The sequence below is a fragment of the Lacerta agilis genome, chromosome 2 (assembly GCF_009819535.1).
Source record: "Lacerta agilis isolate rLacAgi1 chromosome 2, rLacAgi1.pri, whole genome shotgun sequence".
Taxonomy (NCBI): Eukaryota; Metazoa; Chordata; class Lepidosauria; order Squamata; family Lacertidae; genus Lacerta; species Lacerta agilis.
Genome location: NC_046313.1, coordinates 20,958,207 through 20,973,110, shown reverse-complemented (window position 1 = coordinate 20,973,110; position 14,904 = coordinate 20,958,207). Strand labels below are relative to the sequence as shown.

The 14,904-nt window shown below is 39.9% G+C and overlaps 2 protein-coding genes across 4 annotated transcripts in view; both read left to right on the top strand.

Annotated features, from left to right (window-relative positions):
* The window catches only part of PRKCA (protein kinase C alpha), a 184,741-nt gene that overhangs the window by 91,532 nt on the left and 78,305 nt on the right, over window positions 1-14,904 (top strand). The window lies entirely within an intron of this gene.
* LOC117040840 (H/ACA ribonucleoprotein complex subunit 2-like protein) lies at window positions 6,978-7,519 on the top strand. The gene has a single exon (XM_033138888.1). It carries the CDS (start codon window positions 6,993-6,995, stop codon window positions 7,449-7,451), a length of 459 nt encoding a protein of 152 aa, XP_032994779.1. The 5' UTR covers window positions 6,978-6,992; the 3' UTR covers window positions 7,452-7,519.

Sequence of the window (14,904 nt, the reverse complement as noted above, 5' to 3'; positions counted from 1 at the left end):
AGCCTCAGCACTGGCTTATACTTTCTAATGGATCCCTTTGGGGGTTGTAGAGTATATATTTTAAGGAACATGGGCTCAAATGTGAAATTCAAAACTACTGTTAGCTACCAACAACACTTGGGGTTAAAATTATATATTGATTGCAACATTGATATAACATGGTTATAGGACTCCGAGGACACATGGCAACTTGTGGAAAGATGCATTTGTTTAAAAACCTAATGTTTAATGTAATTAAACAGACATTTGGTGCTTCTGTTGTGGTGGGGGGATCATTGAATGTTTGTTGCTCCTTGTACAAATAAGTGAAAACAATAAAATACTTTGAAGTGGGAAAGGAGTAGTCTAAACTGTGTGGAAGGGTCTACTTGGTTATTTCAGTATATGGATTTCTGGATGCTATACACTCCGAACCAATAAAATATGTCTATATCTACACACACACACACACACACACACAGAGAGAGAGAGAGAGAGAGAGAGAGAGAGAAGTTTCCAGAAAAGGAGAGGAATGAGGGACATTTTGTAAGATGCTCGCCCTTCATTTTTTTTTCTGTAAGAGAATGCACATACAGTACTGGTTTCTGGTGAATGGAAACTCACTTAAAATAATGCTGGACAAGTGAGATCTGCCCATTAAGAAAGCTGTTTCCAAGAAGTCATTTTTAGTGGGAAGCTTTCCAAACTCTGTTGAAATTCAGCTGTAACAGTAAGCCTGTGGGAATTGAACTGTAAAAGGTTACAAGGATCAACAGGCAATAAGAATTCATACACATCTTGCATTTGCCTGGGCATTTTTACAAAAGAAATACTAGTCTCATCCTAGGTACCAGAAAAAAAAATGCCATATTAAAGTCAGAAACCTTTGCTAAACTGTTCTTAATATTAATGGAACAGTCTAGTATCCATGCAGTAGTCCTGCCTATCTGTCTTCAGAAACATGCTGAAATTCTATGGCATTGGGGTCTCCTTCTGGAAAGGAACAAATCTAAAAGTCCTTTAGCACATAACTAGTTCCACAGTTCTTTGGGTCTTGTCTCTTAATTCCATGGGAATGATAAATCCATGTAAGAATATGCACCATTATATGTTTCCAGTATTGCCTCTTATACTCGTCACAGGAAGTTGCCAGTTCAGCTTTTTGTTCTGAGCCCTTACAGAGAACCATTAGGCAAAACAACAAATCAATACAATACCATGCATTTTGAACTGTATGAACATTATTGCCTGTTATTGTATCCAAAAATCTAAATCAGGGGTGGTTAGCATGGCGCCCTCCTGTTTCTATTGGACTGCAGCTCTCATCATCTTCAACCAGATTGGCCTGCAGTTCAGGATAATGGGAGCTGTAATTCAACATGTGATGGATATTGTGATAGTTACCCCTATCTAAACATGACCTGGTTTCATTGAGTGCAGATATTTTCAGTGCAGCACAGAAGCAAGAACACCTGTCAAGTTACACACATGTTTGTCTTAGTAGAGGTATTGAGAGAAAGGACTTAGCAAAGGCATGCTTAAGCTTCGCTGAAATGAAGAATGTTTAATTGTATGCTAGAAATACCGGTACATCCCAGTGCCGGGAGGGATATTTGTTCATAGTACACTGCTGTGAAAAAGAATACCCATCCTGACATTGGAACACAGTCTAGCGTACAATTAAGTATTCTTAAATCCCACTAATTTCTGAAAGATTTCAGTACACCTAATTATGAGGTGGATTGGCCCTATAATCAGTTGGAGGTAAGGGGAATGTAGAATGTGGAGCCCTTAATAGCCTAACTGAGTAAGTGTAATCCTCCTAGAGGAAATATAGCTAGGGTTTTTTTTTTATTAGCAGCGCAAAATACTTTTAAGAACTCTTCAGGAGAGTTCTGGCCCACTTCACTATAACTGCTAACATTTGTCATTTATACTTTTCAGTGCGTAAAAGAAGCGCAGTGGTGGGAATACATCTTGCTTCGCAGGGTGATATAGTGGTTAGGGTGCTGGTGTAAAGGTGGGGTGATTGAGGCTCACATCTCTTCAGCCTTTAAGCTTACTGTAGATCAGAGTTTCCCAAACTTGGGTCTCCAACTGTTTTTGGACTACTTCCCATCATCCCTGAACACTGGTCTTGCTAGCTAGGGATGATGGGAGTTGTAGTCCAAAAACAGCTGGAGATCCAAGTTTGGGAAACACTGCTATAGATGATGTTCAGCTAAGTCCTGTGGTCTGTCAAAGAATTGTTGAGGGGATGAAAGTGGCAGAGAGGGCAAAGCATGATAATCTCATTTGGTCTTTGGTGGGAAGGTGTGAAAAGAGTTTTAACAGCACTTCTGCTACTTCAGTTGGGTGTCTAAATATTTGGGTAAGTAGTAGAACAAGAATGTGCTAAGAGATCAGGCATAAAGCACAGCTGCATTAAAAACCAGCAATAAGAAATTTAAAACTGCAGAAATCAAGTATAAAATGCATACCTCTTCTTTCATCTGCAGATGCCTATACTGATTGGATCAAAGTCCTTCCATGTTTTCAGTGTCCAGCCAAGTTGGAACTTTATAGTGTTTGGGTTATAGCTTATTTTCATTGTTGAAAATACAAGAAGACTATTGAGTTTCTTCCCAGCAGAACTTGGAGAGGACAAGTCCCGCCCCCCCATGACTTGATATTGTGTAACCATTTTATACTTTCCCACAAAGAGTACATGTTCAAAATACATTGGGAATTTGTGGAAATACAAAATCAGTTTTTCGTTAAATATTCAATAAATAAATAAATCCCCCCCTTTCTATCATTTTTCTGCTGTGTAGTACAGCCCCCGTGTCTGCATTCTGTGGGTTTATGTGAAATTATATGGCTTTCCCAAACCACTGAGAACCAGACTAAATTTACATAAACAAACTTGAAATAAACATATATCATAGAAGAGGGAAAGAGACACATAAAATTCCTTTCACATGAATCCTGTTCTTATACTGATGCCATTAAACTTGTCAGATTTTAATGTAGTGGGTGTCTTGTGACACATGAACAAATCTTCCAGATTAAAACAAGCCCACTAAATCAAGATTTGGTGGTGGTGATATGTTGAAATGAATTAAATAAGTTCTAAATATTTTTGCAGGGGTCCAAATTTTAAAACTGTATTCTGCGTACCAACTCAATTTTGGCTCATTTATTCCTGTACCAACTGAAATTGGCTACGAAAAAAGGGGAGAAAGAAAAAGCTTTAAATATTGGAGGATTCCATAAACCTATTTATAAAACAACAGTTATGCCTTCTTTCTGTTGTGTGCCACGATTGCATGGCTCAAATATCTATAATTTAATTTCAACCCTCTCTTTATTTTCCCAGGAAGCAACAGTAATTTAGGATAATCCCAGATTTAAATGTGATTGAAATGTATGATCTGTTAAATTGGAGTGTAGGCATTTTCTATTGGTCTTTAAAATTCATGATTTGTATTTGCACTTCTGAATGTATTTTCTACACACCTCTCGCCCTCTGCCTCAAACACTCTATGCCCTATAGATTTCTTTGTACACAAAAAATATTGGAATAAAGTCGTGGTTCCGTTACTGAGAACTGGCTGTCATGTGAACAATGGCTGTGATGAAGATAGGAAACAACTTTTCGGCAGGAAACATATTCTCATGATTTAGCCATAGGATAGTTGAACCTATGAAGGGTTAATGGGATGAAGCTGGCTTGGCCTGATGCTTCCCTGTCCCCAGTCTTTATTCTCAGTGTAAGGAAAGCAATGGGCTCTGTATACCTGTAGTTGTACATGTGTTCACAAACCCAAATGTTCCTGAATGTGCATTCAAGTCTTGCATGCCTACCACCCTTTCTCACTTTACACTGAATTCACGGTTGATGAATGTAGCACCAATGAACACATGCAGGTTGGAGGTCATCGCAGGCACAGCAGTCCTGCTCCCTTTGACATGCTCATTGTGCATTTGACTGGTTCATGAGAAGAGGGCACCAGTTGTATCTGTCAGCTGGCCTGTGGGCCAACTTTTTGTAAACAAGATTATGCATAGGATTGAATTCAGTTTGGTGGTGCCCAGTGTTTTTCCAAAATGACAAATGTCAGAGAGAGGGCTGAGTGGGCCTCTTGGCACAGCCACTAAGAAGGTCAGCACCACAGATTTCTCATGGGTTTCTGTCTAATCCTTGTCATCTCCCTAGCCTGTACCCTTCACTTTCCTGGCTTTGCCCCGTCCTCAAGCACTTTTGCCTGCCTGAATTGAGTTTTCAACTGTGATTATGCTTCTTAGAATCATAGAATTATAGAGTTGGAAGGAACCCCCAATCCCCTGCAATTGTCTGCCTGGATAGGGAGCTATGTAGGTGTATGTAGAAACATGACATACACATGGCTGAAATGGAGTCTTCTGCTGTACAAAGCTGAGAGTTGCAGCTATCCTTCTGCCTTCATTTGCCTGCCTCTGGTCACCGTCACCACTAGCATGCAGTTCCTGGAAGGCTGCCTATTACAGAGTATAATGTTTGGGTTGAAAAAAGGCTCCTCAGGTCCAGAGAAGAAGAAGAAGAAGAAGAAGAAGAAGAAGAAGAAGAAGAAGAAGAAGAAGAAGAAGAAGAAGAGTTTGGATTTGATATCCCGCTCTTCACTACCCGAAGGAGTCTCAAAGCGGCTAACATTCTCCTTTCCCTTCCTCCCCCACAACAAACACTCTGTGAGGTGAGTGGGGCTGAGAGACTTCCAAGAAGTGTGACTAGCCCAAGGTCACCCAGCAGCTGCATGTGGAGGAGCGGAGACACGAACCCGGTTCACCAGATTACGAGTCTACCACTCTTAACCACTACACCACACTGGCTGTGGAAGCCCTTCATGATGCAGTGGCAGCAAGGGCTGAAATCAGTGCATCCTCCAAAAACCCACAGAGGTAGTAAGAGTTCAGGCTTCAATGCAAGAATTAAATCTTCCACAAGGATCTCTTGAATTTCTCATGCTTTACACCTTCTAAAGTCAATAATTGTATTACACATTTCTGATGGGAGTGAGTCAGAGGAAATATTTGTCATTCATTTACTTATTTAGATATTCAGATTAGAGAATAATCTTTGTACTAAACTAGGAATTATAAAAGCAGAATAACATGCTGATCCATGCTAAGCTTTATGTGTGGGTACAATGAGCAGTTCATATTCCCCCCCCCATTAATCCTTATTGAAACATTAATTTGAATTAGTTATGTTTAATTTATTTCTACTTTGCTATAAATACCCTAAAACTAAATAATCTCACCCAGCATCTTTAATATAGGCTTGCCCAAAGACCCCCAATGAACCCGTTCATATGTCATGAATTCTAATACACCGCAGAGAGCTATGCTACTGTGTTTGTTCATCTAAAATGTCTGGCATGCAATGTTTAGGGAATAAGCCCTCTCCAAATGCAAATAACTAAGAGGGAATTAACTATGGAGTTAGGGCAGCCTTTTCCCTCTCTGCTCCCTGGCTCTGTTCTGCTGGAGGACACAATGCTGTCAGCACAGTGAAGCTGTCCCGCCAGCAGATTTACCAAGATACATAGAAGCACAGTGTGCATAATTTAAGAAACTTTAATCTAGGTAGCAGATTGCCCCTGTAAGGTATTCAGGAGGGTGAAACAGATGGAAGTGAGTACTCTCCAAGAAAAGGGGTTTTGTTGAGATAGAAAGCTGGGCAATTTACAAGTTAACTCTTGAAGATTATCTCATATAGAAAGAGGAGGCAGAGTAGTGAGTAGTGAGTTGGCAATGAGCACAAGGCAGGTGCACAGTAATGCTTTAGCAGTGGGGAGATAGTGAATGCTGGCAAGCAGTAAATAGGGAAAGGACAAGTTCCTATTTAATCTGTCTGAAAATACACCAAAGACAGGGGGAGCAAAGGCCCTTAGGGATGGATGAATAATTTAAAAACAAGGGAGGAAGAGCCAGCATTCTTGGGCCAAGGCAAGGCTCTACTGTGTAAGGATGTCTGGATGAAGGAATGCAGGGAATGAAGATGGAAGTTGCAGGAGTCAGCATGCCCCAGCAAGACTGTTAAGATCAGGGATCTTGAACGAAGGTGGGTGTGTTTCAATACTAATGGGAAAGTCACACAAGAACTCAGGGCTCCAAGTAGCCAGTTGATGTGATATAAGCCCCCTTCAGGCATTAAATACATGGAGGAATCACGCAACTAACTGCAGGGTTGATCTAGACGTTTCTGAAAGAGGAAATGCAAAACTCCAAGGGGAAAGATCTATACAGGCTATCCTAAATTCTGTCCAGCATGATTTTCAAAACGATGTGCTTCGTTTACGCTTATGAGTGCAGACTGTGTTCTTTAGAATTCTGATTTAGCTTCAAGGCCATTTCTCGCTGAAATATAGCTCATTATAATAATCTAAACATCATGATTGGGTATTCAGTTACTTCTTTGCCTTAGAAATTCAGTGTGTGGCAACGGAAACCCGGGGTTATTAATCTCAGTGAACTTGGGAAAATAGTGTCCTGTACAGTATTTGGATTGGAATTATTGTAACAAAGATGTGTTTTCTAAGAAAATAGAGGGAACAAAGGCATCGGCAGCTATGCAAAAATAGATTTTGGCTGAACGTGAACATCACCTTTCAAGAAAGATCCCTAAAAGTGCCAGAACTATAATTAACTCCAGATGTGGCTATTCAATTGTATGGGACTTTCAGTTGCTGTGTGAGATGCTACAGATGCTGCAGCTGTAGTCAGTGAGTTTAAATCTGTGTTTGTGTGGGAAGGGAAATGCCCCTTTTGGTAAATTAAGGATGGTATTTTTAAAAAGTAAGCTCTTTTTTGGCAGGGGGTGCTGCCGGTCTTCTGTCTGGTGTGAGGTAAAAGTTAACAGACTTTATAACCAAAACAGAAATAAAATATCATCTGTACTAGTAACTGAGTGTATAGTTGAAAAGTTGGTTTTTGGGGGGATCAGGAGCAGAAGTGGCCGCACGTGGGTCTGCGTTCTTTCGGCGGCGGCAAACATGGGCAAAGCTAAGCACCAGGAGTCGAGAGAAGTGCCGGAGCCTGAGGCGACCCCGGAGAAGTCGTACCACGAGCTGGTGGAGAACGTGAACGCCATTGCGCGTCCCCTGGCCTCCTGCAAGTTGACGCGCAAGCTGTACAAGTGCATCAAGAAAGCATCAAAGCAGAAACACATCCGACGTGGGGTGAAAGAGGTCCAGAAATTCATCAATAAAGGCGAGAAGGGGATCACAGTTCTTGCAGGAGACACACTTCCTATTGATGTCTATTGCCACATCCCCATCATGTGTGAAGACAGGAGCCTTCCATCTGTCTACATCCCTTCCAAAACGGACTTGGGAGCAGCTGCAGGTTCAAAGCGACCAACGTGTGTTATCATGATCAAGCCCCATGAGGAATATCAGGAAGCCTATGATGAGTGTATGGAGGATGTGGAGGCTCTTCCCCTCCCTTTGTGAAGAACATCAGTAAGAGATGCTACTAAGACTGACAAACAGCCACTTGCCTGGGCAGTAGCTTGACCCTGATTTTAGAGCAGCGGGGCAACGAAGAGAATACTGCAATGGGCACTGTCACCAGCCCTGTGGCTCATACCCGCTTCAAGTGCCAGTTATTAAGCAACTGATTTAGAAAGAAGTTATTGACTTGTCTTGCAGCAAGGGAAGTTTGTGAAGCTGGGGTGCAGGGGGGGGAGGTGGAGAGATTAAACTAATTAAAACACTTTTTAAAAAGTTGTTTTTTGCAGTTTGAATTAATTTTAAGACCCTAGTAACTGTCCTGCTTGTTCAGATTGATGTTTACCTAATCCAGGAGTCACCAATCTTTTGGGGTTAGTAGGCACATTTTGAAATTTATTTGTGGTTGCTGTTTTTTTTAAAATACTTATCATATTTTTCTGTGTGTAACACGCACCTAAGTATAAGACGACCTCTATTGAGCCAATCACTCTACAACCTGCCCGCCACTGCAAATAACACACATCGCCACAGCCACCTATTGTCTGCACACTCGCTACAAGAATGCTCGCCGCAAGAACACCAGATTGCACACACGCCTCGTCGCTGCCATAATTGACAGCCCAATTGCTGCAGCCAATCGTCAGCTGTCCTTGCCGCAGCAACCAATCACATACCCAATCGCAGCTGCCAATCTTCTGCTGGATGCTGCCACCAATCGCCTGTCCGTTCCCCCCCCCCCCCGCTCTCCGTGTATAAGACGACCCACAAATTATTTCTAAGGAAAAAATATAAACTTATACAAGGAAAAATGTGGTATATCTGGCTTTATAGCCCTAAGAGAAATGTAGAAAAAGTGTTGTGAGAGTCAACTGCTATATGGCTGCAGAACACTAAATGGCTGCTTTGGAGCTGTAGCATAACACTTCTCAAAAAGCAAAAAAAGAGAGAAAGGACCACAAAATGGCGCTAGCGTTCCATTTCGGAGGGGAAAAAGCATCTACCTACCCTACCACTCACTCACACAGAGAGAAGTTATTTGCAGCTCTTCTCTGTTTAGAATGGAAGGGAGAATAGTTGACCACTCCTGGCAACCAGTGAAATGTGGCCATGTTTAAGGGGGCGTGTTCAGCGTCGGAGATGCCAAGCCAGGGCAAATGGGAGTAGATAATGGTAGCATGTTCTGTAGATGCTTGTAGATGATGCAGAAAAAGATATTTGCAGCCAATGTTTTGCTCTCCATCTTGAAGTATTGACTAATACCTGTATTTTGCAGTTGACCTTGAAACCGCCTTCCTATGTATACTTAAGAAAAACCCACACACGTCATTATAACTTAAATAGAATACCTTTTCAACACTGTTGTCTTAATGAATGTTGAACCCTTACAACAATTTAAGAAAAATGTGCATGACTGAAATACATTTAAAATTATCATTGCATATCAAAATTAAGATGAAAAAGGGCCCTTTAATGCTCAAGATAGGAAAGCATGCATACTCCTTTCTGCTAACTGTATAATGTTTTATCTCTCCTGAATCTCTGCCTATGTCATGCTGTTGTTGCCAAGGAAACTGATCTGTGACAAGCTTTATTATGCAGTATAACAGACTTCCTGAGATGGAGAAATCTTTCAAATCTTAATACTGCTAGCAGAGCTTCCTATAGAGAACCCACACCCTCCAAATAAGCCCTCTAAAACCTTTGCCTAATGGTTCTTGTTAGGACAATCTAGCACCCTTGACATATAAGGTTTTAATAGTCCATTGACGCATTTACTATCTACACCATTAATAAGTGTGACTTACATTCTCATACTACCAACTCTGAAATCTCAACACACCTGCACCTAGTATGTCTCGAATCCCTAAAGTTTTGCCTTACCAAAACAGATACCAATCTACAATAACGAATTGGCTAAAAATACCATGTGGAGTGTCTCTTTTAATGTGTGGAGAGTTACTTAATAACTGAACATAATCAATATTTGACTCTATTGTCATCCTGACTTGTTAAAACGATAACAAGGAAAGAAAGAAAGAAAGAAAGAAAGAAAGAAAGAAAGAAAGAAAGAAAGAAAGAAAAGCCATATTGTAACAGACACAGTGGAACCTCGGTTTTCGAATGTAATCCGTTCCGGAAGTCCATTCGACTTCCAAAATGTTCGAAAACCAAGGATCAAAGGGCTGCCAGCAAGTTCAATGCTGAAAATTGAGAAACACGCCTTGGAAGTCGTTTGACTTCCAAGGCGCATTCAAAAATGGAAGCATTCAGTTCCAGGTTTTCGGTGTTCAGCTTACAAAATGTTCAGCAGCCGAGGCGTTTGAAAACCAAGGTTTGACTGTATAGGAGGGAAATCTAAACACCAACAAAAATTAATTTATTTTTTAAATTTGCTTTGTATCTGACCTTCCACCCAAAGGGGCCCAGGGTGGCAAACACTTCTGTGATTAAAAAATAAAACAATTAGAAACAAATAAATGGAAATGGAAACATTTTAAAACTGTTAAAAACACCCAAAAACAATTAAAGACAACAGAATATTCAAAACAAGTTAGGGAAAAAATAAGATTAAAGCTGCCAATAAGCAGGTATACAACTTCAGCTCAAGATGTTAGAAGGGGAACGGGCTTGTTGGCACACTTTTTATTGGTACCTGGACTTTGCTCCTTGTAAAAACCACTTCAACCTTCTCCTTCAAAGAAGGAGTTGGAATCATAAACAGTTGTGCCAGGAAAAGTTTGCTGATCTGTTTATACACTCTTATGTCCGGGTCATGAATATATTGAGAAAGAAATGGAGATAAAAGCAACAGTCTGATTAGTTATGCTCCTCATCTTCATGTGAGAGGTCCTTTAGAAAGGATAAGGAAACATTTATCATATCACTACATATCAAGCATCTGCAATAAACCAAACTCTTACAGTTGCCTTGACTGTTGAGCAAGAAAGGGGAAGCAGCTGTAAAAACAGTTCTAGGTCACTTAGGGATTTCCTTAAGAATGAAGCTTGAACCACTGCCAACAATAATCTCTAAGATTAAAGACGGGTCAAGATAGCATCTATTTGCTTGAATTTTTTCCCCCTTCATATTAAAAACCACTTCCTGTACTTGGCCAAGCTAATTTTGGTTGGAAATTGCCTTTTGTGTTTTTATACTGTAAGCTGCCCTGTGATCCTCGGTTGAAGGGCGGTGTAGAAATTTAATAAATAAACTTGCGCTGTTTATTCAAATGGTGAAGTGACCCTGAAATAGAAGAATGAAACCCGGTGGATGAGGAGAATGGAAGAACTGTATGCACACAAGGCTTTTAATGTATTTTAATCTTTGTTGGAGGCCACCCAGGGTGGCTGGGGAAACCCAGCTGGATGGGCGGGGTACAAACAATAAATTATTATTATTATTATTATTATTATTATTATTATTATTCCTTTGCTTTCTGATTCCCTGGAGCAGCAGCTGTGTGTGTCCACATTTAACTTTTCACCACTTGATAGGATAAGAAAATGGAAGGGAGAAAAGATACCAGTATTTATCATACTCATTTATCATACTCATTTCCCGTGAAACACAAGGAAGGCTCCAATCCTCCTTTTCTTGCATGTACACCCCATTTTCTTTCTTCATCATCATCATCATCATCATCATCTTATTTGTATGCCACCTTTCCACAGTTAAAACAATGCTCAAGGCGGCTTCCATTTCCAAAGGGTGGTAGTGAAAGAGATGAAATGTGTCATCTGGGATCCCTTCCTCCTACTTGTGGTGGTTGGGAAGAGCCCAGTTGCCACATGATAAAATTCCCTCTGGGATGGTGCTGGTTTGAAAATAATTATTACTGGGTGATAATAGCACAATCACATCTTTCACAACAGCAGCTTCTTAGAAAAACTCCAAACAAAGGTTAAGTAATTTGCAATTTGTTGTACTTATTCCTCTTCATTTTGATTTCGATCTGAGGAGATTGACAAATCCGAAGGAGGGTGTGTGTGCTTTATTCTAAATGTTGCAGTTTTAATCGTTGGCCATAAGTGACATACAGTATTGCTCACATGGAACCCTGAGTTTGAGCAATATTTTGGAATATTGAGGGTAGGAGATGACATCATCCTACGAGAGCCTTTTCATCTGATGATATTAAGGCATATTTCATAAGTGATTTTATGACCTGGAACAAAAGCTGTTGACTTTCTAAAACGTGTTGCTCACTAGTTTTCACTTTCACTGACATTCTTTACAGTAAAATGTCTTGTATTCTTACTAAGATCTGTGCCTAGTTACACTGCAATGCATCTGATAGACCGATGGTTTAAATGTTTTTCAGGTCGTGACACCACTCATAGTATAATGCTGTCTGTAAATAAAGGTTGCTAAGAAAGAGAATCTATCTAGCACAATAATCAGTTGTGCTCTAATAGCTCCTGTCTGAAACATTTGGGGAAATATAGCACACGAACCTGATTTTTTAAAGGTATATGATTGCTGAAGTGACTTTCCATGTTGCATTCAGAGTGTTCAATCTTTAATTATTTAATTCATTCATATACCACATTTTATTTAAAAATAAGGTCAAAGCAGTTCACAATACAAAAGATGGAAGATGGTGGCAGACCTGCACGAATTATGTAAATTGTGACTGTGTACAAAATTCTTAACCTAGGAGAAACCCTTCCACGTTGCAAGGTAAAGCCACCTGCTTAGGGCAGCATCAGGGAGGATGTGTATGCAAGACCCTGAATGTTGTGTGTGATCACCCATATCTCCAGTACAATGCTTCAGTGTCAGACATGGTGCCCCCATGCCAATTTCTCAATAGCCTGCTTCACATATAACACAAAACCATTGTTTGCAGTCAAAAAGAAAGAAAGAAAGAAAAATGAAAAATGAAAAAATCCTTCCAGTAGTACCTTAGAGACCAACTAAGTTTGTTCTTGGTATGAGCTTTCGTGTGCATGCACACTTCTTCAGATAGCTTATCTATGGTTTGTTTACTGCCAACAAAGCATGATCTGAAGCCATGTTTTGTTGACTTACAAATTTTGATTTGTTTTTAACTATGACTTGGTGTTATGTGTGAAACCAGCCACCCTTCCTTAGCTTTGATTTGTTTGGCCATCCTACCCCAGATACTTATCAAGCTGCAAAGGCAGGTGGAAAACAAAACCAAGCTTTGAAAAAAGAAGCCATGGTTAGTAGGTTTGTCTGTGACACAACTTGTGTTTTGTTAAACAAAGCAGACCTTTAAGCAATCCATTGCTTAGGGTTGGGTGCAAACCTAAATGTGGAAATGAATAAAGAACTGGACAGGCTAAACCAAATCCTACATTCATATCCTGGATGTAGCATCTGCCAGCACTTGAGGCCATGCTTGGTCTACTTGTCTACAGTTTCACCAAGAAGTTGTTGTTGTTGTTCAGTCGTGTCCGCCTTTTCGTGACCCCATGGACCAGAGCACGCCAGGCACGCCTATCCTTCACTGCCTCTCGCAGTTTGGCCAAACTCATGTTAGTAGCTTCGAGAACACTGTACCAACCATCTCATCCTCTGTTGTCCCCTTCTCTACACATTGCCAATGAAATGTCTGTTTGAAATGCATTGATACATGCAAACACCAACATGCTGAAAGTCAGGCATTGGGTTCAGAGAATGTTGACCATCTAACTAAGGAAAAATGGTTTATTTTATTTTATTTTTATTAAATTTATATACCCCCCTTTATCCGAGGATCACAGGACTGTTTGCGGTATAAAAACACAAAAATGCACAACATAACAACAAAGAAAATGATACCCCTTCCCCTAGTTTAAAAGGCTATAGATTGTTTAAATAACCAAAGGCCAGGGAGAAGGGGAATGTTTTCTCCTGTTGCCTAATGATAGGTAATGAAGGTGCCAAGCAAGCCTCCCTTGGGAGAGCATTCCACAAATGGGGAGCCACCACAGAAAAGGCCCTTTCTCATGTTGCCACCCTCTGGATGGTTATTGTTAACATCTAATTTGAAAAGGAACATGTAAGACCAGATGTGCTCAGGACAAAGTAGATGACGGAGATGAATAAATAAATATGTATATCAACATATACATCGCACATTTCATTGATGTCTTAATTAATGTTTGGCCTTTTCGGAAAAGATAGCTACAAACAATTTGTAATTTCACAAACTAAATAAGGATCAAACACATATATTTTAACAAGTTCTCTTTTATTTTCTTTGCAGAGCCAAATGTTCACATCTGGTTAGCTTTTTGTCAAAAATTAATCTCCAAATCTTTCTAAAATATTTGTTAACAAGCCTTTCACTTTAAATAAATCTTGACAAAACATAATGCATAGGGGAAAGGGGATGGTTCACATTTTAATAACATGTACAAAACCATATGTTTACTGCAGCTGTACCACCTATTTTCCAACTCTTGAGACATAGATTTTTCTAGAAATCAGGTTTAGCATTATATATGGTAAGAATTCATGAATTAATTCTCATCCTGACTCTGAGATGAATTTTCTCCGAATAGTGGCCTCAAACGTCTGTTTTCCTGCAGTGGTGGAGAAGGCCTGTTACACATTTGTAACTGACAAGTTCCATTTTCAGCAGACAAGTTTAGTGATTTGAAGGCAGTCATGTGAAACAGGTAGAGAAAACTTGGATACGAAGAAGTAAAACACATGTAAAGAGTATGTTCCAGCACTTGTTATGCAGCTGCTATCTTGTTTTCTGCATTTCATTGAAGCTTTGACTTTCGCAACTGCACAAGAAATGCAAAATCAGTGCAGCAGCAAGTTTTGTGGTCTGACTTTTCATGTCCTCGTTTGCATTTCATTTGCTAGCATGTAATATTCTTTGAGATAATAAATGCTAGGTGTATGCATGGAACACAGATTTTGGTTCTGGGGCTGCCCAGCTTTCTCTAAGGCACAGTCTGTAGAGGTGTCATTTCCTTCCAATTTTCAACTGGAAATTTTTAAAAATCAATATAACACCCCCCCCTTTTTGACATAAGTGGATAAAATTTGCAGGCATAGTAGCCGCTCCTGGAATGGATTTAGAAAAAAGTTTAAACAAAGAGGCCCAGCAGTTTTTGTGCTGGACATCTTTAACATGTGCTTATTTATCTTTGTTTATTAAACATTTTATATCCTCCACTTTGGAAACAATTGTTTTTTCCCCCTCTTCCAGTATGTCTACTGAACCTCCTGTATCTTCCTAAGTAGTACTTGACTTGCTTTATTTCCGAAGTTCTGCCATGCAGATTGTTGAAGAATGTTGCTTTGAGAGACTTTAAACTTTTTTTTAAACACATATAGAAATGTAGAGCACCATGAAAATTAATCATGTACTGCAGTCTGTGGGTGGAAGGCTTTGGAATTGATTCACCTTTCGGTTCATTTCAGATGTAATCATTGCTGGAAGAAAAATGATTTATAGATGCTTAAGGAAATCAATGGTAGAGTTTAT

Bases quoted from the DNA above. Each gene is read 5' to 3' on its own strand.
- LOC117040840 (XM_033138888.1), top strand. From the start codon at position 6,993: ATGGGCAAAGCTAAGCACCAGGAGTCGAGAGAAGTGCCGGAGCCTGAG.